The 23,184-nt window shown below is 41.9% G+C and overlaps 1 protein-coding gene across 1 annotated transcript in view; it reads right to left on the reverse strand.

The window, feature by feature from the left end:
• MTUS2 (microtubule associated scaffold protein 2) overlaps nt 1–23,184 on the reverse strand; it is a gene marked incomplete at its 5' end in the record, with an annotated part of 367,203 nt that overhangs the window by 111,473 nt on the left and 232,546 nt on the right. The window contains one exon of the mRNA XM_080797952.1: nt 19,764–19,975. Within this exon, the coding sequence (XP_080654078.1) occupies nt 19,764–19,975 (212 nt within the window). The remainder of the gene's footprint in view (nt 1–19,763; nt 19,976–23,184) is intronic.

Here is a 23,184-nt window from a genome sequence, read left to right on the forward strand (position 1 = left end):
TTGCTGCTAAAGGGCAGCGCCCCATAAGCCATCTTGGATCCATACTTGGATGCAAACTATTACAAGTAGAGGTTTATGGCACATCCAACACTCTACAACCTCCTGCTTATGCCAGAGAAATGAGTATGTTGGAGGAATCCCCCTTCCTTTTGGGAACTCTTCTCTCCAAAATCTGTTGCTTTTAAAGTTAAAGCAGATGTTAATATATGTAATTTCAAATTACAAAACAGCTTCCTGGAATACTAATAAGGTCAAGGTTTGAGATTTTTCTCTAGTATCAACTCAGGCTTACAGCTGCCCAGTGGCAGGAACAGCTGGCCACGCTGATGCCAGCATTACTGTGTCCTTCTCAGGCTCTCGACCTCCCCTGCTGTGGGATAGGGGTCCCATGAGAACTGAGTGACTGGTGATCTTCTTGCTGTGTGAGAGTGGTGTGGAACAGAGGGGAAGAACACAGGTTGAGGGCCAGATGCCTTCAATTCCTGGCTCTGCTGGAAGCCTTGGCTAACTTGGCCTCTCTGAGCTCTGTTTTTCCAACTGTGGAAAGAGACTATCTCATGTACACGGCTGTGGCTACAGCTCTGGGACCTCATCTGGCAACTAGAACCTATTGCCAGGGCAAAAAGCCACTGAGGCCACCATCCTTTCCTGGTTTCCCATTGTAACAGGTTTTTTTTTTTTTTAAAGGTATGTTATAGATATGAACTTCAAGAATTCGAAAGTATTAAAAAAATTCTTACTCTCTGCCCTTAATCTCTACCCTTGAGCCTCTATTTTTCTTTTGTATTGGGAAACATAATCTAATTGCTTTTAAGTGAGAGCGAATCCCATCATTTCTCAAGTTAGGTTTATATAACTCAGCCACTTTCTAGCTTAAAAACCCTCCTCCCAGGGGCACCTGGGTGGCTCAGTCAGTTGGGTGTCTGCCTTAGGCTCAGGTCATGATCTTGGGGTCCTGGGATTGAGCCCTGAGTTGGGAATCCCTGCTCAGCAGGGAGTCTGCTTCTGCTTCTCACTCTACCCACTCTCCCCACCTCCCTGCTTGAGCTCTCTTCTTTTTCTTATGCTCACTCTCTCAAATAAAATAAAATATTTAAAAATAAATAAACAAAAATAAAAACCCCCTCCTGGGTTTTTTTCCCTCTCCACTCCATCCTGGGTTGATCCCAGGGGACTCATGTCACCGATCATGGTAAAGCAAGGACTTGCTGGCTTCTGGTTCTCCTTCCATCTCCTTTCTGGGCTGGCACCCTTGGAGCTATGACTCTTCTGGAAGGATCCCGGGAGTGTGACCTTTCACATCCCACCTGCTGCTGGGTAAAATTATACCTAAAGGTCTGTGGTCCCTGGTTCTGTCCTCACAGCATCCTGGAAGGACTGAGCCTTCTAGTTGTTGGGTTCATGCAGGTCCCTTCTCCATCTTATATTGGAGGCTTCTCTATTTCCTGAAGCTTGCAGGAGACTTTTTCTGCCCTTACTACCACTCTCTAGCAACCTCTGTTCCTCCACTGTGGCTGGAGAGAAGTCAGTAAGGTTTGTAACTACCAGGAGTGCAAGTGGGATGAGCAAGGTAAAGGTCCCCACCACTCTGGGATCCCCCAAATTATGGTGGGGGTTCCACTGAGTTTCAGTCCCTCCTCTAGGACTCAGCCCTGAGGCAGGTGCAAACAGACTAAGGCTGAATCTTTAGATTCTTCTGGAACCTTATTTCTCCTTTCCAGCATGGATAATTGCACTCTAATTGAGGAGAATGGGAAGCCAGACATTAATTTCAGTCCCTTGGAAGACTTTATGGTTTCTCGGGTTTTTCAGGATGAAGCTGTGAATATGTGTGCTCATTGAGCTCTGTAGCATGCTATGGGAAAGGTGCCTGTGTGCCCAGATGCCCAAATCAGGGGCAGTAAATGCTTTGAATAGTATTTACCACAAATGAACACTTCACACCATGTCCTACTACCGATGCAACCTATTTCCATACAGAAGTGAAAAAATCACCCCCACCAAGTACCAAATACATTTGCCTTTCCTGTAAGTTTCAACTGAGTAAGGCTTAAAGGACAATCAGAAAATGGTGCAAATTGTCCTCTTTTTTCTTTTAAAAAAATTTATTTTAAAAATTAACAGAGTAAAACTGATTATGTTGTGTGTGCATATGTTGTGTGTGTGTGTGTGTGTGTGTGTGTGTTTGTATGGTTCCATACATTTTAAAACATTTCTAGATTTATGAAACTACCATTGCAACCAGGACATAGAAGGTTCATCAGTCGTAAAAAGTCCTCTTTGCAACCCGTCCCCCAACTGACCCTTGGCAACTACTGACCTACCTTCTACCACTATAGCTTTATCTTTTAGAAAATGTCATATATATGAAGTCGAAGAACATGTAATTTTTTGAGACTACCTTAGTTCACTCAGCAGAATGCCTCTGAGATTCATCCAAGTTGTCCATGTGTTAGTAACTTATTCCTTTTAAATATTTGTGGAGTCTGTGGGAATATCCCCTCTTTCATTCCTAAAGCTGGTAAATCTCTCTCTCTTTTCTTCTTTTCTTTTCATCTCTTTTCTTTCTTTTCTTTTTCTTACTTTCTTAGTCTTATGATAGGTTTATCAACTTTATTAACTGTCTCAAATAACCAGTTTTTTGTTTCATTGAGTCTCTATTATTTTTCTGTTCCCAATTTCATTGATTTCTCTCCCTACCTTTATTATTTCCCTTAATTTGCTTACTTTGAAGTATTTTTGTGCTATAATTATGCTATATGCTATAAACACATTTTTTTTCATTCAGTGTCTTGAGGTGGAAACTCAGATTATTGATTTGAGACCTTTCTTCTTTTCTGAGAATTTAATGCTATAAATATCCTTCTAGGCACTATGTTCACCATGTTCCACAAATTTCTGAATGTTGTATATTTATTTTTCCTCAATTTAAAATATTATCCAATTTCCCTACAAAAAAAAGACTGGGTTTTGGCCCATGGGTTATTTAGAAGTATGTTATTTAATTGCTAGATGTTTTAAGATTCTCCTGTTACCTTTCTCTTACTGATTTATGTCTAATTTCATCAAAGTCAGACAACATACTTCACATCATTGCAATTATTTTTAATTAATTCATTTTATGACCCAGAATATGGTCTATCATTGGCAAATGTTCCTTTCTTGTCCACTTGAAAAGAATGTGTATTCTGCTACTGTTGAATAGAATATTTTATAAACAACAGTAAAATCCTGTTGGTTGATGATGTTATTCAGTTCTTCCATATCCATGTTAATTTTCTCTCTACTTCTTCTGTTTATCATTGAGAGAGGGATGTTAAAATCTCCAAACATAATTTTGGATTTCTCTTTTTTCTCCTTTCAGTTTGCTCTATTTTTGCTTGATGTATTTCAAAGGTCTGTTGTTAGCTATACAGGCATTGAGGATTGTTATGTCTTCTTGGTGAGTTGACCTTTTTATCATAATGCAAGAGCCCTTTCCACCCTGGTAATTTTCTCTGCTCTGTCATCTACTTGTTATCAGTGTCTGGTATCAATACAGCCACTCCAGTTTACTTCTGATCTGTGATTCCATGTTATATCCTATATATATATATATATATATATATATATATATATATATATATACCTTATTTACAGAAACAGATTTGGCCCATGGGCTGTAGCTTGCTGAAATCATTACATTATATTTAATATAGTTATTGGTATGTTTAAATTCAGAGCTATCATTTTATTTCTTCTGTTTCTTCCTTCTGGTTTTGTTCTTCTTTTTCTACCTCCATGCCTTTTTAAATATTATTTGAACATTTTTTTGTACCCAATTTTAACTTAGTCATTTAATTTTTGGCCACACCTCTTTGCATAATTTTTTAGTTGTTGATTTCAGAACTACAATGCACAAATTTAACTTCTCACTGACCAATTAAAATCAATATTTTACTACCATGAGTGGAATGAAGAAAACTTACTGCCACATAGATCCCTCTGCCCAATTTCCTTTGTGTAGTAGTCTTGTGAATCACATTTACATATGCCAGAAACCCCAGTAGATTATTTTTGTTTCCAGCTTTTACTGTATTTTATTTTTTAAATAATATGTAAAATATTTCATTTATTTGAGAAAGAGAGAGAGAAAGAGAGAGCTTGAGCATAGGGGAGAGCCAGAGGGAGAAGCAGACTCCCCGCGGAATGGGGAGCCTCATATGTGGGGCTTGATCCTGGAATTTTGGAATCATGACCTGAGCCAAAGGCAGATGCTTAACCAGCTGAACTAGCCAGTTTTAAAGAACTCAATAGGAAAAGTATAGTCCATTATATACCGAGTTATTTGTTATCTCTGTTGCTCTTCATTCCTATTGCTCTAATTCCTTCTGGAACTTGGATGGGTGTCATTTCCCACCTGTCTGGAGACAGGTCTTTTAGATTGGGTCTGCAGACAAAAAATTCTTTTAGGTGTCCTTCATCTAAGACTGTCTTTCTTTCACCTTATTTCTAAAGGATAGTTTCCCTGGCTATAGAATTCTAGGTTTTGATGGTTGTTTCTTCCAGCACTATGAAATGTTCCACTGTCACCTGGCCTCCATGATTTATGATGAGAAGTCTACAGTCATCTGAATTGCTGTTCCTTACAGGTAATATGCAATAAGGAATACAAAATTCCTTACAGGTAATAATTTTTTCTCTGATTGCTTTCAATTATTTTTTTTCTTTGTTTTTAATTTTCAGCAGTTTGATTACGGTATGTCTGGGCATGGATTTCTTTGAACCTGTTTGAGGTTTACAGAGCTTCTTGAATCTGTAGGTTTATGTCTTTCACCAATTTGGGTGGTTTGGGCCATTATTTCTTCAAATATTTTTTTCTGCACATACTCTGTCTCCTCTGGTACTCCTATGACAGAAATACTAGGCCTTCTAATATTGTCTCACAGGTCCCTGAGTCCATTTTTAAAATCTATTTTCTTTCTTTTGTTCATGTTGGATGATTTCTAATGATCTATAATTTCACTGATTCTTTTTCCTCTGTCTTCTCTATCTACCAAGTTTTTTATTTTGGTTCTTGTATCTTTCAGTTCCAAATATTCATTTGATTCTTCTTTATATCTTCTATTTCTTTGATAAGACTTTTTATCTTTCAATTCATTTTATACACACTTGGCTTTACTTCTTGGAGCATTTAAAAAATGTTTGAATTTAATGTCTTTGACAAATAAATTCAATATCTGTATCATCCTGCCTGTTTGCTGACTTTTCTCATACAAGTTGACATTTTCCTGGTTCTTTATATGTTGACTAATTTTAGATGGTGTCCTGGGCACTATGAATATTATAATATATGATTCTGGGTCCTGTTTGAATCCTATGGAGACTTGATGGTAGGCAACTGAACAAGAAGAGTTCAGGCTACTAGTTCCATCCAGCCATCTGTGGGTTGTGCTTCTAATAACAGTTTAGTGTTCAAAGCCTTTGAAGTGCAATTAGAATCTGCCTCACATGTGCACAAACAATGACCAGTCTGGCAGGTGGGTGGTGGCCTATCCTGGAATCCAGTTCTCAAAGTCTATGTATGGTATTAGGTGAGATTCACACATATATAGCTCAGGGGTCAGCCCAGGGGTTTATAAACCAATGTTAAAGGGTCATTTTCCCAAGTTCCTTCTTCTTCCCAATGCCTCAGTTGTTTCCAGTTCTCTGGGGCTGCCCGTTTTCATCTTGCAGCCAGAAAACTGGGACTTTAGTTATCCCGCTGTGCTGTGTACCTCTCACCTTATGCTTGTATCTGTGGCTAAATGACAGATGCGTAAAGAGGGAATAAAAGCAATGGGGATTTGCCTCACCCTCTTGGAATACAGCTCCTCCAAGCAGAGAGGAAAGCTCCCCAGCCTCAGGGTCTGGCTTTGGCAGGTTCCTGCTGCCACCACTGCTGGAATCATGACCACAGGCCACGTGTAGGTAAGGGGTAGGAGCAAAGGAAGAAAGAATGGTTTACTTAACTCTCCCTGAATACTAGGGAGTTCTTTTTCTCACTTTTCCTGAAGCCCCCTCTGCTCATATCCAGTCTATTTCCAGGTACACTACACTGAGTGTAGTCCGGGAGATACTGGAGAGAAAAACTTGTAAACTCACACCAGTTCTGTGACACTTCAAATTCTGGTCTTCCTTCCAGTCTGCCTGCACATGTTACTTCTCAGAGTTCTCAAATAGTTACTCCATGCAGGAGTAACTGCTCAGGTCATACAGCTGCATTCAGTGGGAGAGATGGGTTGGAATGTGCGTTCCCCATCTTGCTCAGAACCAGAACTCAATTTCGGATCTTTTGGATCACTTGGTTAGTCTTCCCATTGTGTTTTCACACAAGAAATGGTCATTCTGAAGGCTGCTTATTGTCAAAAGTATAAATGAGGATCTGAAGAAGAAAAAAATTCTGACCATATAAAAAAGAAAAAATTCTGAACATCTTAGGTCTGAAAAATTGCTCAGGTCTTTACTTTTGGGGGGAAATATAGCATCTCATGGATCTTATTTAATAGCCATCTGGGGCACCTGGGTGGCTCAGTGGTTAAGCCTCTGCCTTCAGCTCAGGTCGTGATCTCAGGGTCCTGGGATCAAGCCCTGCATCAGGTTCTCTGCTCAGTGGGGAGCCTTCTTCCCCCTCTCTCTCTGCCTGCTGCTCTGCCTACTTATGATCTCTCTCTCTGTGTGTCAAATAAATAAATAAAATCTTTTTAAAAAAAAATAGCCATCTGAATCTGTTTCATGACTTGTTCTGGGCATGGCAGAAAGTCTTCCAGGGATGGGATGTCTCGAGGAGTGGAGCAGAGTCCTGACCCTCACAGTTAATCTCAGTATAGCTACAGTTGTTACTTAATTTAGGGCAATAAGAAACCAGTAAGGTACAAGTGCTTCTTCACTCACAGTGCCAAATTACTGAACGAAGCATGTCTTATCATTACAGCCACTGAACACTGTCCTTCATTGATTGTCAGAAGTGTGACATCCCAGCATGAAATCAAGATGCTGTTTTGCCCTGAGATTTTGTTCTGTTGGCATTGCCACCTCTGCCTGAGAAAAGGTTGTGTGTTGATACCCCAATGGTATTGGGGAGAACTGTCACTTTCCATGTAGCCCTGGTCAGAGGCAAGGGCTGCATTAAATGTCCCACCTGGTTTCTTCTTGCTGTAATGCTGATCGGCAAAATGCCCTTCTGTGTTATTTTGACCACGGTAAATCAATTTGATGTTTTTGTCAATAAAATATCATGGTTAAAAAAGTGGAAGGAGCATGGAAATTGGAGGCAAGAGACCTTAATTCTACTGCTTACTGGCCATCAGACCTTGGGCCAGAAACAACTTCTTTTTCTCTGTTTCTTTCTTTATCTGGAAAATGGGAATACTCCCTTGAGCTCTCCTACCTGTCTTTCTGCTAAGAGAACAAAATGAGGTGCTCTGAAACTCTGCTGTGGGGTATCTGGGATTTTTAAAAAAGATTTTATTTATTTATTTGACAGACAGAGATCACAAGCAGGCAGAGAGGCAGGCGGGGGTGTGGGGTGTGGGAAGCAGGCTCCCTGCTGAGCAGAGAACCCAATGTGGGGCTCAATCCCAGGACCTGAGATCATGACCTGAGCAGAAGGCAGAGGCTTAACCCAGTGAACCACCCAGGCGCCCTGGGATATCTGGGATTTTCTTGAGGGAATACCCTGTATCATATCCCCTTCTTTATTCTGAGACTTACCAGGTGTGTGTTAAATACTTGACATATGAAATAAAAAACGAAATGTTATGTGATCAAAGCAAGCTGAGTTATCTATAAAATGGGCATCAAAACATCTACATTAGAAGGTTAATATGAAAATTAAATGAAACAATGTAAGACATATAAAGGTCCAAGCAGCACCCAGGACACATTTGATGTTTACAATTCCTATCCCTCCCCTCAATCCTGAAAGCTTTACAGAAGATTTTTGAGATGAAAGCAACAAGGTTCTCAGGATTGCAACAAGTGAACATTATCTGAATGCAAAAGTCACTAGACCCAAACAGAGTCAGCCTAAAATGCCAACAACTACCTTAATGCCTTCCTTGTCTTTGGAGAATTGACCCCTTCATCATTACGTAGTGCCCTCTTTATTGCCAATAAACTTCCTTGTTCTGAAGTCTGTGTCTCAAATTAATATAGCTATTCCCTATTTCTTTTGATTAGTGTTAGCATGGTATATCTTTCTCTATTCCTTTACCTATAATCTGGGTCTTTATATGTAAACTGAGTTTCTTGTGAGTGGGTGAGCCTCAGTGGGCCAGTGGCCACCCCACACTCTTGCTGGCTACAAGCAAGCTCCTCAGAAATGGGGGGAAGAGGACAGGTGCTTTCACACCAGCCTCAGTGCCACTTAACATTCCTGGCCACCTGCTGGAAGGTACCTCCATACTGCCCAGCAATGCCCTGTTTCTTGGACGCCCCTGAAAATCCTTCTGCCCCACTAGCTCCACCCACTATCCCAACTCTGCACCGCATGGCCTGCCCACCTCAGCACACCTACGGGGGCCCCCTCACCACTGAAAAAGCAGAAACAGCAAGTGGCGCACCCCATCTTAGCCCCCCGCCATTAAATCCACAAACAGAAAAAAAATAATAATAAAAAATAAATTTAGGTTTCTTGTGGACATTTAAGTTTAAAAACATCATTTTTTGTACTATCTTTTTTTTTTTTTTTTGAGAGGGAGAGAGCATGAGCAGGAGAGAGAGAATCTTTTTTTTTTTAACTATAGTTTTTTTTTTAATTTTTTTTATTTTAATAAACATATAATGTATTTTTATCCCCAGGGGTAGGAGAGAGAGAATCTTAAGCAGGCACCACACCCAGCATGGAGCCTGATGGGGGGCTTGATCTCACAACGTGAGATCATGACCTGAGCTGAAATCAAGAGTCAGACTCTTAACCAACGGAACCACCCAGGTGCCCCACTATCTCTGTTTTTTAACTGGTGTGTTTAGACCACTCATATTTAATGTGATTATTGATAGACTTGGATTAATATCTAACCATCTTTTCCATTTGCTTTTCTAGGTACTTTTCTATTAATTGCATTTATTCTTTCTCCTCTCCCCCTTTTCTTGGGCCTCCTTTGTGCTTATAACATAAATATATCATTCTGTCTCTGTGTTTCTTTTAAACAGAAACAAGGGGCAAAGTCAGTTAAGCATCTGACTCTTGATTTCAGCTCAGGTCATGATCTTAAGGTGCTGAGACTGAGCCCGTTATCAGGCTCTGTGCTGAGCAGGGAGCCTGCTTGAGAGTCTCCCTCTCCCTCTGCTCCTCCCCCTGTTTTCTCTCTCTTTCAAAAAAACATACATTTAAACTGAAACCAAAATTGGGGACATACTTTGAGTAGTTATATCACCTCCTATCTATTGTGTTAGTACAGACAGTATTTATGGTGATAAGTCTCTGTTTCCAAGACAACACCGTAATGTAATAAAGTCTCAACACTTTTGAATTTCAAATGTTTTTCTTTCTGTTCCTGGTGGAGCAAAAGTGGTGGGCTTTCACTCTCCAGAGACTGAATTACAGATACAGACTGTTTGACTCTTGGGTTTGTGTGAAATGTAATTGCTTTTATGAATTATCTCATAGGCAAACTGCTTGCAGTATACAACATTTGTTTTAGTTTTGCAGTCTCAGTAATTTGATTGTCAGGAATAAAATGAAAAATAAAAGTGGTCGTGTGTTTTTAGTTTCAAACCCAGTTTCAATTAAGTTTGTGGAATAGACAGGTCTGTAGTTCACAGTTCGTGAACAGGAGGAGGGCAGCGCTTGCTTTTTGTAAGATTTCCTGAAATTTACAGTAGTGTTTGGCATGTGCTCTTCTCTCTGGGCACAGACTTTCACTTCCAGACAATGCCTGTAGATGTCACCATTGCCACTTTTCCCAGGGTAAAGCACTTGGCTTCAAGGTATAAGGAAGAAAGCCCAAACTCTGAAACCGGCTGATTGTGGAGAAACCAGGACGGTCTGGTTGTCCTCACCTGTTCACAGGTACTCCTCTGAAACTGTCAAACTCCTTCTGTATCACTTTAATCCTCTGCCTGGTACCTGGTATTATAAATTACTCTCCCCCTTGCATAAATTCCTCCCTCATTTGCCTTCTATGAGGTGGGGTTCTGCTGTTTTCACCACTCTTTTCTTTCTTTCCCTCTGGCCCCCACATGAACACTGTTGTCTTTGTCCGTCTGTATACACTCTCTTGTCATTCTCATTCCTATCTATGTTACTTCTATATAAACGGATCCCAAGTTTTCTAGAGCTTCTTTTTTCTCTTCTGATATCTAAACCCATGTTTACCTCCCTAAGAAGACTCCAGGATCAGAAAACAGAAAGAATCTTGAAAATCAACCCAGTGGGGGGCAGGGGCTGTACCAGGCATGGAGGGACGCTGCAGGCAACATGGTCAGCACAGACCGAATGACAGTCATCCATAAATTGAAGTAATTTAGAAGCAGAAATTCTGAACCGTAGTTAACTATATAAAAAATAGAGGCTCCTCCCACCAGAAATTCCTAAGAGAATGAGAGAGACCTAGGATGCTCCTGAAATGAGGAGTGGGACTCTAGACAACTTCTTCTGAACCTCAAAGAGACATGCAATATTTGAATTAAAAGCATATTTGGGGGAAAAAATGCCCATCTGTACAGGTCCTCTGGAGCTGGATTTTAAGAGTTCCTGGATACAGAGTATGCAGTTTCAAAGATACTTAAAAGAGAACCCATGACGTCTTTAAACATTTCTGAGTTATAAACACAGAATACCTCTAAAGTTCTTAACACTTTCCATGTCACAGTGTTGTGATTTTTACTTGGGTGTTGTCAGGTTGGGGTGGGGAGGGTTTATCACTCATCCTCTAGAACATCTTGTCCTAGTTCAAACCTCAACGAGCTCCCCAATTGGCTCACCACCGTTGTCCTTGGCCTTCTATCTACTCTCTCCTTCCCACCAGGCCCCTGATCCCCATTCTGTCCCTTCTCACCTCTTTCCTGGATTGTTAGCAATACTAGCAGAGCCTCCTAATTGTTTCCTTTGCCTGGAATTTTCTTTCTACCATCCATCCCATATACTGCTACCATAATGATCTTCCTAAAATTCAGCTTCAAACACTTTAGCCGTCTGTCCAAAACTCTCAGTGCCTCCTGACTGCCCCAAAGAGAGTCTCCTCTCTTCACTTTGCTGTTCAAGTCCCCAAACCCTTCTGCCTCATTCCTGCATGTCATCAGTCCCACACTCCAAACTTTAGGCAAAAGACTCTCCCCCCTCTACAGAACTGTCCTGTCCTTTCCCAGGGCTGTACCACCTGCAGCATGGGATCCCTCCAGCTCCGCCTGCTGAAATCCTATTGCTGTCAGAGGCCACTTCACAAGCACCTGTCCTCTCTGAGGGAACCCAGTGATCCTGGCTGGAGGAATAGCTCCTTCCTGTGGCTCCCTTAGTGCCCTAAGACATCCACACATCATGATCTGAATAAGTGTATCTCCTCGGGAATTAGAAGTCAGGGTCTGACACGTAGTTTTTAAATGTTCCATTTAACAAACAGGTGTTGGGTTAAACAGTATGGTCAGGGTGGACAGGGAAGTGTCCTTGGAATCGGGCATAATTCGGACTGTATGTGGGTTGAGGAAGAGGCAGAATGCGAGCCATAGAGGGAGGCTCTCAGCATTACTCTCTACAGGCAACAGGTGTCTCACGCAAGCCCATGCTCCCCATCTTGCCCCTGGTAGAAAGGTAGAGACCAACCCACCATGACACCTGCCCCTTTCAGGAAGCAGATGTCAAAAGGAGGAAAGGAGAGGGCTCAGCCTCATTAGGCAGCTTTCTCTCTCTCTCTCGCTCTCAACTAAATAAGTAAACAAATCTCAAAACAATTAACAATAACTGAGATTTAGAAAAGTTAACAAACTCCTCTCTCACAGGAAAAAGAGTCTGGAGCTGAGGCACCCATATCTCCCATCTCCCAAGCCAGTATTGCTCCATTAAAGTTACCATTCCAGGGTGCCTGAGTGGCTCAGTCATTAAGCTAGCCTGCCTTCTGCTCAGGTCATGATCCCAGGGTCCTGGGATTGAGCCCTGCTCCCTGCTCAGCGGGAAGCCTGCTTCTCTCCCTCTCCCTCCACCTGCAGCTCCCCCTGCTTGTGTTCCCTCTCTCGCTGTCTCTGTCAAATAAATAAATAAAACCTTTAAAAAAAAGTTATCATTCCTTTGACTCGCTTCTACTTGGAGGGATGCTTATAGCAATTCATTTATTTCAAAATAAATTTCCAGTGACACGGTAGCAGAGACCGACAGAGGGCATGGGTCTAGATCGGTTGAGTGGCATGGCCTTGTGACGTGCCGTTTCCACTTGGCTCTGCTGCCTCCCTGGCCTAGAGGGAAACGACACCAAATTCTGGATCTCAGCATATTTTAAAGGCATGCACTTTTACTACAGAACACTTTTAACTTGCTGACCAGGCACTGGGGAAAACTTCTTCCTTTCAAAAGCAGCAAATGAAACTCATCTTTCTTCTCCCTTGGCATCCATCTGTATTCGAAAGGGGTATCATTTAATTTAAAAAAGGAAACTACTTATGACAAAGTGTAAAAGATGAACTGAATGGGAACAATTTCTGCCTTAGTCAAATATCTATTGTTTCCTTATTTATTTATTTATTTACTTACTTACTTACTTTTTATTCTGTTCATGTAGCCAAGATATAGTACATCATTACTTTTTGATGCAGTGTTCAACAATTCATTAGTCGCATATAACACCCAGTGCTCATCACAACATGTGCCCTCCTTAATACCCATTATCCGGTTGCCCCATCCCTCCAGCCCCCTCCCTTCTGTAACCCTCAGTGAGAAAGGGGAACCCTCTTACATTGTTGCTGGGAATGCAAGCTATTATTCCCTTATTATGAAAGTTATGATTTTATCAGTGAAGTTAGCTCTTATCAGGGACTAGTACTGGATATCTTCCGTAAAAGCTGAGAAGACTTTGCAGTTTTAAATTTTATTTTCTACCTACCATGATGTTTTCCATCATGGACATCTTATGTCAGGGGTTCTTACGACTTCAAAGAGCTGCTTGGCTTGGTTGGGAGTTCTACCTTTTGATACTGGGAATATATTGAAGTTTGGGGGCTGTGCTAAGAATTTCTGCAGGCTAGAACCATAAAAGTAAAAGCAAACATTCACTGTTGTCCCAGCAAAGTACTGTAGCCACATTTACTTTGGTGACACATAACATTCTTCCAGAACAGCAATCACTGAACCGTCCATGTACTACTTTACTAGCATATCCCACTAGTTACGTGCTGAAGAATCATCAGAAGTGCTTGCAGTCTCTCTAAGCCTTCTTTAGTCAAGGTAAAATTAAGGGAAAAGAAGATAATCACAGAGCATTATATATAAGGAGAGGGACACCAAACACTATATTTAAATGGTCATTTTTTTAGGATTTAGGGAGCAACAAAGAGCTTACTGCTTTCAATTTTGATTAAGCTCTGAGAGCTCCACTCAATGGAAAAGTCTCTGAAATACAAAATCCTTTGGCTGGAGGATATAATGGCTTCTCAGCTGCTTTTGGAGCTCTAGGGCAGACATTTATCCTGATAAATCCCCGGGTTTCAAAATCTGAATGTAGCAAATGGCCAAAGCCAGCAAGCATTTATTTTACGGAGGGATTCTCTGCCTGTCTTTTCTCTCCTCCCCTATAGCCCACACCCTACTCCGACCAAACAACAAAGCCAAGTGCTCTGGAGCATGAAGATGAATCTAGGTGGTCTTCCTGATGAGGAGCTTTCGACCTGTTACAGAGTAATTGCTGCATTTTGGAAACGACTCCTGAGTGCCTAGGTCTCTATTCATAAATCATTAATATACCAAGAGCTTAAAGAGAGGCAGGACAACAGACTTTGAGTGTCCCCTTCCCCCTTACGAATACACTCTTCCGTCATCTTTACTCATCTAGAATCCCACCCGTATCCATTGCGGCTCTTCCGAGTCCGCTTCTTAGACCACTCACAGTGGCCTTCCTGTTCACAGTAATTGGGCTTGCGCATGCGCACATAACCCCCTTTTTATGGCAACAGGTTAAATATTGCCTTAGACAGTTTTCTGGTATCATCCTGTACAAGTGTTAACTTTGTGATAACTGTGTCACTTTCTGTTTCTTCCAATTTGTTTTTTTTCTCCTTAATTACAATAAAGGCATCTTGAAGGTGAGAGAGGCAGAGGAAGAGATAGCACATAATCTTGTGGAAAAACATGGGTGTTGAATATGGAACAACCTGTCTTAGTATCGTGGCTCCCATCCCTTTCTAATTATGTGGTCTTTATTTATTTATTTTTAAAGATCTTATTTATTCATTTCACAGAGAGAGACACGGCGAGAGAGGGAACACAAGCAGGGGGAGGGAGAAGCAGGCTCCCTGCTAAGCAGGGAGCCTGATGCCGGGCCCGATCCCTGGACCCTGGGATCATGACCCAAGCTGAAGGCAGACACTTAACAACTGAGCCACCCAGGGGCCCCTAATTATGTGGTCTTTGGAAGGGCTACATAGTATCCCTAGTCTCAGTTTCCTCACCTGTCATATAAGGAAATATCTAGACCAGGTAGAGTTGTTGTGAGGTTTATAATAATATAAATACTATAAATATGTATTATATACAATTATATATCTTTTTTTCGAAAGATTTTATATATTTATTTGACAGAGAGAGAAAGAGAGCACAAGCATGGGGAATGGCAGGCAGAGGGAGAGGGAGGGGGAGAAGCAGGCTCTCCACTGAGCAGGGAGCCTGATGCAGGGCTTGATCCCAGAACCCGAAGGCAGACACTTGACTGACTAAGCCACCCAGGTGCTTCTATATCCTATGTATCTTATGTATACCATATTATATGTATTGTCATATTTACAATATATACTATATTATGTATACATATATATACATATAAAATATATCTGAAGTGTGTAGGACATTGGAGATGGTCAATAACCAGGAGTGATATTGTTTTTAAGGAGTTCTGCCTTTCACTTTTTTTTTTTTTTAATATTTATATATTTGACAGAGAGAGACACAGTGAGAGAGGGAACACAAGCAGGGGGAGTGGAAGAGAGAGAGGCAGGCTTCCTGCTGAGCAGGGAGCTGGATGCTTGGCTCGATCACAGGACCCTGGGATCATCACCTGAGCCGAAGGCACATGCTTAACGACTGAGTCACCCAGGTGCCCCTGCCTTTTACTTTGTTGAATCCTCCATGGAAACATTCATAGGGTAGAAACAGCGTTAATAAAAATCTACTAACAAAAGCAGTTGGAATCCTGAAGTTGAAATATATAAACTATATTTAAAAATATACACCCTCGTTAACAACAGAAACACAGATGAAGTGAATAGTGAATATAGCAAAATGTTAATAAGTATTAAATATAGATGATGGGTGTTCAGATGTGCTTTCTACTCTTCTGAATTTAAAATTATTGTTTGATATAAGGTAAAACAGTAAAAGCAATAGATACATATGTATATATATATATGTACAGGAGAAAAAGAGGACTGATGCATTATTAGTTTTATTATAAGCTTATATAGTACACAAATGTTTTATTATGTTTATGTTTATGTTATTAGTTTTATTATAAGCTTATATAGTACACAAATGTTTGACATTGTCTTTTATGCCTAAACTATTTAATACTAAATTTTAAAAAACCAATTAAAACCCATCATCTACTGTCGTATTTATAAAGCCAAAGATTAAAAATGGTGCAAGTCAATGTGAAAAATACTGAATAAGGGGGCCTGGGTGGCTCAGTTGGTTGAGCAACTGCCTTCAGCTCAGGTCATGATCCCGGACTTCCAGGATCCAGTCCCGCATCGGGCTCCCAGCTCCTTGGGAGTCTGCTTCTCCCTCTGACCTTCTCCTCTCTCATGCTCTCTCTCATTCTCTCTCAAATAAATAAATAAAATCTTTAAAAAATACTGAATAAATATAATAAATATTACTAAAAATAAGATAAAATAAATGCACCCTCAGATGTAACTTGTATAAAACGATGGTACGTGGCAAGGCACACCACTCAACAAGGGACCGTCATCTGAATTATTTCCCGGATTGGCCACCAGGGGCTGCTAAAGAGTAGCATTCCCGGGAACCAGGCAGCAAGAAAAAGATAAAAATCATTCAACTTGACCCTAAGAAGCAGAGTCCGAGAGTGAGGCTCATTACTGCACCACCCGGAGGTCTAGCACCACAGATTTCAGCAGCTCTGTCTGGCCTGTGGTGAGGATGATGCCTTGCCGCAAGGGCGGAGCTGCCTGGAACCAGAGCAAGCCTGAGGCTGCTGTTAGCACCTCAATGTGGCAGCTTGGAATCCCTGGACACTGGGCTCAGGCTTTTCCCAGCTGGCAATTTTCACAGCTGCTCTGCCAGGAGCTGTAAAGCACGGGGCCGGAATGGAAGATTCTTATCTAGGCTTCTAACTCCTTTTTTTCTAGGGACTTCACATACACTGAGACTTACTCTCAATACTTCCTTAATGGTATCAGCACATTCTGGAAAAACATACATAGCAGCAGCTGAATAGCTAGACTTGAAAATTATTTCCATCCTAAAGTACACTCCAGGCCAAACTCTTTATGAACAAGTATAGCGAAAGAAGAAGAGCTTTGTAGATCTAGTCTAGGTCTTATTCATCTCAACTGAGAGTAAAATATTTGAGGGCAGGGCCTTGTCAGATTTCCTCGTACTCAAAAAGAAGGTTTTGCTCAATAATTATTTGAAGTAACTTCACTCATTCATTTATGACATTCTCACAATAACCTTGTGAAGCATTATTGACCGTATTTGAAGTTAAGGAAACAGAGACTCAAGGATGACCGGTCAGAGGGGACTAGGCTATTGGAGCCGGAGCATGGGCAAGGATATTACTCCTTTTGGTGATGTGATGAGGCTCAGAGAGGGGCAGTAACTTGCTCAAGGTCTCACCCGTAGATGGAGGCAGAGACAGAGCTGACTCCTTGCTGGTCCCATGCCCTCTCTACTGCGCCATGCTTTACAGACAAATCTGCTACGGTATAGAAATAATACAGGCGTAGACTTCCAAGACACATGGTTGAGCCTTCTAACCACAAAAGAAAAGTGATACTGACTTTTCAAGCTGGCTATGGAGGTGTGCCTCTGTTTTCCTAGGTGCTCCCACCCCACCTCCTACCTCCTACCTCCTACCTCCTGGTCTAATCTTGTACCACCGGGCAAACTCTCAAATCAACCATTTTAACCACGTAGGACACATGGCAGCCTCTGTGGAAACCACTTCTGTTCAATTACAGACTTTTTTTTTTTTTTTTAACACGCCCATTTTTAGTTCTGGGGCTTATCTGGGGAGAGAGTTGAGATCAGAAAGACAGAAAAGCACACGCTGTGTGGGAGGTGAAATGCCATGGTCGTTTGGGAGGCCTGTCTGGGGTTGCTGGTTGTGATTTACTGAAAAGAACATGATATTCATGTCTGTCATCCATCTTGCTGAAATGTCACGCTGAGTGCAACTCGAGTAGTAGGAAGGTCTGAAGGCGATGCCTACAAGTCACGTGCTAGACCTTTGTGGTCTCTGATTTAAGAGCCATGTGTATGCTGCGGAGAAATAAAACTCTTGGTCCATGGGCCAACAAGGAATATTCCGGGTCACAGAACTACTTAACTATGGGGAACCAACCCTTGATTTCTGCCCAGGAACCCCCTTCTCTGCCATAATGCCATAAATGGGGTCCAAAAGTTCCAACTTGGGAACACAGCACGTATTACCAATATGTTATATCAATGTCTGTTGGTATGTTTAGCCATAGAAACATCTCTCAAGGATTGGTTACATGATGAGTACTGGGTGATGTATGGAAGAGTTGAATCATTATATTATACACCTGAAACTAATGTAACACTGTGTGTTAATTATAGTGGCATTTAAATTTTTTTTAAAAAGATTTGTTGGGACGCCTGGGTGGCTCAGTTGGTTAAGCAGCTGCCTTCGGCTCAGGTCATGATCCCAGCGTCCTGGGATCGAGTCCCACATCGGGCTCCTTGCTCGGCAGGGAGCCTGCTTCTCCCTCTGCCTCCCTCTGCCTCTGTGTGCCAGTGCTCACTCTCTCTCTCTTTGACAAATAAATAAATAAAATCTTAAAAAAAAATAAAAAATAAAAAGGATTTGTTAAGACAAGAGTAGAAGTAACAGAAGAGTAGAGCAACGACATCAGTGTTATCATTGACCCTTGATGGACAACCCCATTCTTTTCTCTTTATTAAAGACGTGACAGTCAGAGGAAAATACATATCAAGCTAAAGAACAGAAGACATGCCTCTCTTTCTCTCATAAGAAAACTGCTCAATATGTACCATAGCAAGTCACACCCCATTGGCCCTTCCAAAATGTGCCTGTAATTTTAATTCTTACAGGGTTGGGTGTAGAGTGACCCCAGCTGTTCAAGGCTGACACCCGTGTTATACCTGCCAGAAAGGAAGGTATGCAGTTCAAAGTGGTGATTCATTGTGAACATTGTGTTTGGGAAAGAGGCTGAAACTCTGGATAAAACTGAATTCTGTTCTTCTTGTCTTTCACTACACCAACAAATTGCTAACTGGGTCTTTCTGCTGAAAGTTTCAAGCGAAACAGAAAACCACCACCACAACAAGGCAGGCTTCTGTACTGGGAGGGGTGGGGGTGGGCATAGGATGTCCTCCACACTTTAATGTTCAGGTGGTAAACAACACCAGGGATGTAGAGTTATTTAACATTCTTCTGCTTTTCTTCTTTAAAGTAGCCAGACACTTAGCTAGCTCATTTTCTTATTTGGAGACAAGCATTTGCAAAGTATTTTTACTTCCTCCCATTTATAGTTACCAGAAGGTCCATATATGAAACTCAGAATGCCTTATGGGTTTTTAACATGCTGATTCATAATGTTTAAACCTCGAAGGTAAATGTTCATCTTCTCCCCCAAACATGCCTTGGCTATTTCTTGCTGGAACACAAATGCATTCCTTAAGACGCCAGGCTCCCCTTAACCTCTGCTCCACGGCGACCGGCAGGAAAGCTGAGCCACATCACGGCTAATAACAGACTCAGTGTGTGGATGGCTCCAGGAGCCTCTGGACAACTTCTCTGCTGAGAAGGAACCGGCTCTCTGCATATTCAGAGAAACCAAAGGAGCAGAGACGGTGCCGTCCACCCCCATGCTGCTCCGTGAACACCGTGAGCATGGCCCCAACTCCTCCATCATGATGTCCCCAGACCTGGCACATCCCATCTCCCTTCAACAGCTATGGTGGAACAGCACAGTGGTCCTGCCTCCCTTTTATTTGCAATGTGAGGAAATTTTAGAATTTGGCCATTTCGTCCCTAAAATGACAATCTCATGTTCTGTTTTCTTCCAAGATCTCACCTCCAAAACGTTCATTTATATCTTCTTTGTTTTGTTTTTTCACAAAACTTTCCCTTTTGAAATCACGGCTACTCAGTCATTCTTCCCAGACCAATTTCTCTCACACATACATATAAACTTGGCTTCCAGGACGTTAGATACTGCTGCTGGAGATTTTGTGTGACCTTCTGAAAATCAGATCGATCTCTAACCCTAAACCCAAACTAAGACTCCCTCCCTCCCCCCGCCACGCAACTACCACCATCATCACCCTCTTTTCCAGCAAAAAGCCCCTCGACATTCCCCGAACATGGCCTCACCTTTCTGGAGAAATACTGAGTGGACACGGCGAGCGCCTGGAAGCCGCACACGGCTCTCCGCAGCTCCCCCTGCACAAGGCCCAGCTGCCGAGCCTGCTGCTGGCACCTCTCCTTGAGCCGCTGGACCAGCTGCCGTTCAGCTTCGCGATTCTGCAGGTCTGGCTTGGGGGAAAACCCATTTCGGGGCGCAGTAGTCCTCTGTTTGGGGTAACCTGTAGAGAAAAAACCAAAACCAAAACCAAAACAGTTGCTTTGTAAAAAAACATTCATCCCAAATGTGACAAAAGTTCTCGGCTACAGAAGGGTTTCATTCAGAGCAAGTGGCTGAGAAGGTTGGTCATTTTGGGTACTGACAAGAAAAAACAGAAAGGGACTTCAAATATTTCCTCTGTTTATGTGGTTCTCAATGCAGAGTTTCGCACTTAGGAAAAGATTAACAGAAAAAATGGTCAGCTTCCTTCCAGCTCGCAGCATTTCTTCTAGGTCTGCTTAGAGAGACTGAGACAGGTTCTTGTTTTCTGTTTTTTGGGCTTTTTGGTTTTTTTGCTTTTCTCCTTCAAGGGGATTACTCTGTGAAAATGTCTGTGGGAAATAAATCAGTCAATCCAGCTTGAAGTCAGAATTAGAACCTAGCAACCTTTGAATTGGGCATCCAGGAGTAATGCCTACATGCCCCCCTTCCCTCCCTTGCTAGCATTGCTCTACAGACCCTCTCTTTGTTATCAGAGTCAAGTCCTACCTCTCATGACCTCTGCTCCAGGGATTTCTACTTTAAATTCCTACAGCCTCAGTGTCCTCCAAGATATTCCCCCCACGTGCTCACTCATGCCACCCCACGGCTAAAAGGTCCAGTCCAAAGCCCCCATAACCTCCACCTTCTACTGGGAAGCCCTGCTTCTTCTCATCTTTCACTGCACCATAGCCAGAATGATCTTTATGAATAAGTACTGTATGGTGACTAACATAACATAAAAAAAAAATTAATTAAAGAAAAAAAACAAGGTTTAACCTCTCGTCAAAAGGAAAATAAATAAATAAAGCAATCCTTGACCTGCGTGTACTCCTCCCTGCTGTTGTGCTCCACTGAGGTAAAAACGAAGTGCTCCTTCCTTCCCATGGCCCACAAGCCTTTTGATGTCCGGCTCCTGCCAGGCAAACAGTAGGTGTGGGGAGGCCACAGAGGAAGGAACCAGAAACTCTACCTGGTGCTGCGGATAGGGTAAGGGATGTTTTAAGGAGAATGACTATTAATTAGGTGGAAGGTTGGGGGGCAGGTAAAGGCAAGGCCCCTAGGAAGAGCTCACCGATAAGCAATGCGTCATGGTCAAAGACTGGGGGTGGTGAGCGAGAGTCTCCTTCAGAACCCCCGTGGTTCCAGTGTGAGGCTCAGACCCAGCCTGGCACCCACAGAAAGCCTCGGTGGGGGACAGAGGATCTCTATTCCCCAAGAACATTCCTTCCTTTCCTCAAGTAGAGAACATGACATGGACACTGAGCACACAGTCATAAACAAACTTTAATATTTCAAAAGTTCTTTTGTCTCTCCAGTCCCTCCAAAATGTCAGGGAGTAACACAGAAAATAAATCAGAAAATAGTCTCTTCGGTACCCGATCCACTGAGAGACAAGGGTAGCAGGCTTACTCTACTGAACACCCAAGTGCCCTTATCTTTTAAGGGCAAAAGATGGTTAACTGATCTAAATACTTCTTCTGATTGTTAATTTAATGGCAACCGTGCTAATTTTAATTAAATCTTCCTCTTCTTAAGAAATCATCAGAGATTGCAAAAAGCAAGCTCATGTATGGCATATCTTCAACTATTATGACTTAATGAAGTAGTAGAATGTGAAATTAATGCTTCTTTAAAATGATCTTTATGCCAGTGGAATACATAATAATCCAGAAAATTCACTTGCACGTTGTAGGCAAATGAATCTTAATATGTGCTCCATTCCCAATATCCTCAATACTGATAACAAAAGAAAAATAATTATCAACGAAATGTGAGAGGTTTTACTGCTGCCTGCATTAAACTCAAAGACATAGCCTAAGACCCAAGGTAGATATTTTCACGATTACTGTTTTCCAGTTTACTGGTGGGCTGATTTTATAAAACACTCCAGTGTTTTAATTAATGTGTTGGGGTACCAGGTGCCCTACACCATAATATATATCTTATACATGTGTAATAGAAGGCACCTCTTTTAGAAATCTAGAGGAAATAATAAAAGATACTTCTAGCTCAGTGGTTTATAGCTAATTGCAATCTACAGCATATAAAATCATCTCCGAATTTGTGCATATGTAAGCACTCATTCTGTGTGTTTTTGGCTGTCAGATTTTTACCCTGTTATTATTATTATTATTATTATTATTACTACTACTACTACTATTACTACTACTATTCTTTTCATCATTATCATTAGTATTACTTAGCAACGATATTCAGTGGTAAATGGACAACATAAAGAAGGATTTGGTGAACCCTATTCTTGGTGTTCACTGATACCAATGTTATTTTGATATTGCTTTAATTCCCAAGCTCAAAATTCCCGTGTTCTACTGAACACCAGTACACTCAGTCCACATTCTACTCTTGGGGCCACCAAATGAGCCAAGACAGATGTCTCCCTGAGAACATCAGATTTTGGTATCAACACACCAAGTGTAAGATTTGCGGCTTTCTGACACCTTGTGAAACCAATCTTTGTTAGGGACTCCTGGCCAGCAACACATTGGCCGCCAACAGCACAGACTAAGACTTAGGCCCCGGCGCTAAGTCTTATTGGAAGGAAACCCAGAGACACAAGGTTGGTTGTGGAGTCGTCTGTTCCTTTAACTGAAAAGGGTCCTGCCGTTTTCTAGATGGATCAGCGAGAAGTCTGTCTAGAACGAATAATCATTTCACTGTCAGTAGCGCATTCTGGGGCCTCACCAAAACCAGTATTCTTTCTTGTGCTTGTCAATGTGTGTTAAGTACTTCTGTAGTTAACTCCCTGAAGTATTGTTCTGTCACTTACCTTCCTGTCCACCCACATGTCATACTGTTCCCAGGACGGTGCGTGAGGACGGCTGCATGGCCTCATCGACCATCTTGGAGACAGAGAACTTATGTCGAAAGAAAAACGACTGACACACAACCAGCTTCACCTGTTTCACTAAAGATTAAGGGAATTTTGTTTCTACTGTCTTTTCCTAAAAGCCAGCACATAATGGAGCTAAGACGCCAAATGGCTTCAGAAGTGAGGCTTAGTTAAGGGAACATGATGGAAAACTTGCAGAGGGCAGTGGTCCCATGGAGTTCATGGAGCACATGCTTGGCCCTGCGATGGGACGTGCTGATGGTGACTTACTTTTGACCTCCTACACCCATGTGTCTCTGGAAGAGCCAGAGAAATGCTTTAACTGAGGGGTATGCTGT

The sequence above is a fragment of the Martes martes genome, assembly GCF_963455335.1.
Source record: "Martes martes genome assembly, chromosome: 3".
Classification (NCBI taxonomy): Eukaryota; Metazoa; Chordata; class Mammalia; order Carnivora; family Mustelidae; genus Martes; species Martes martes.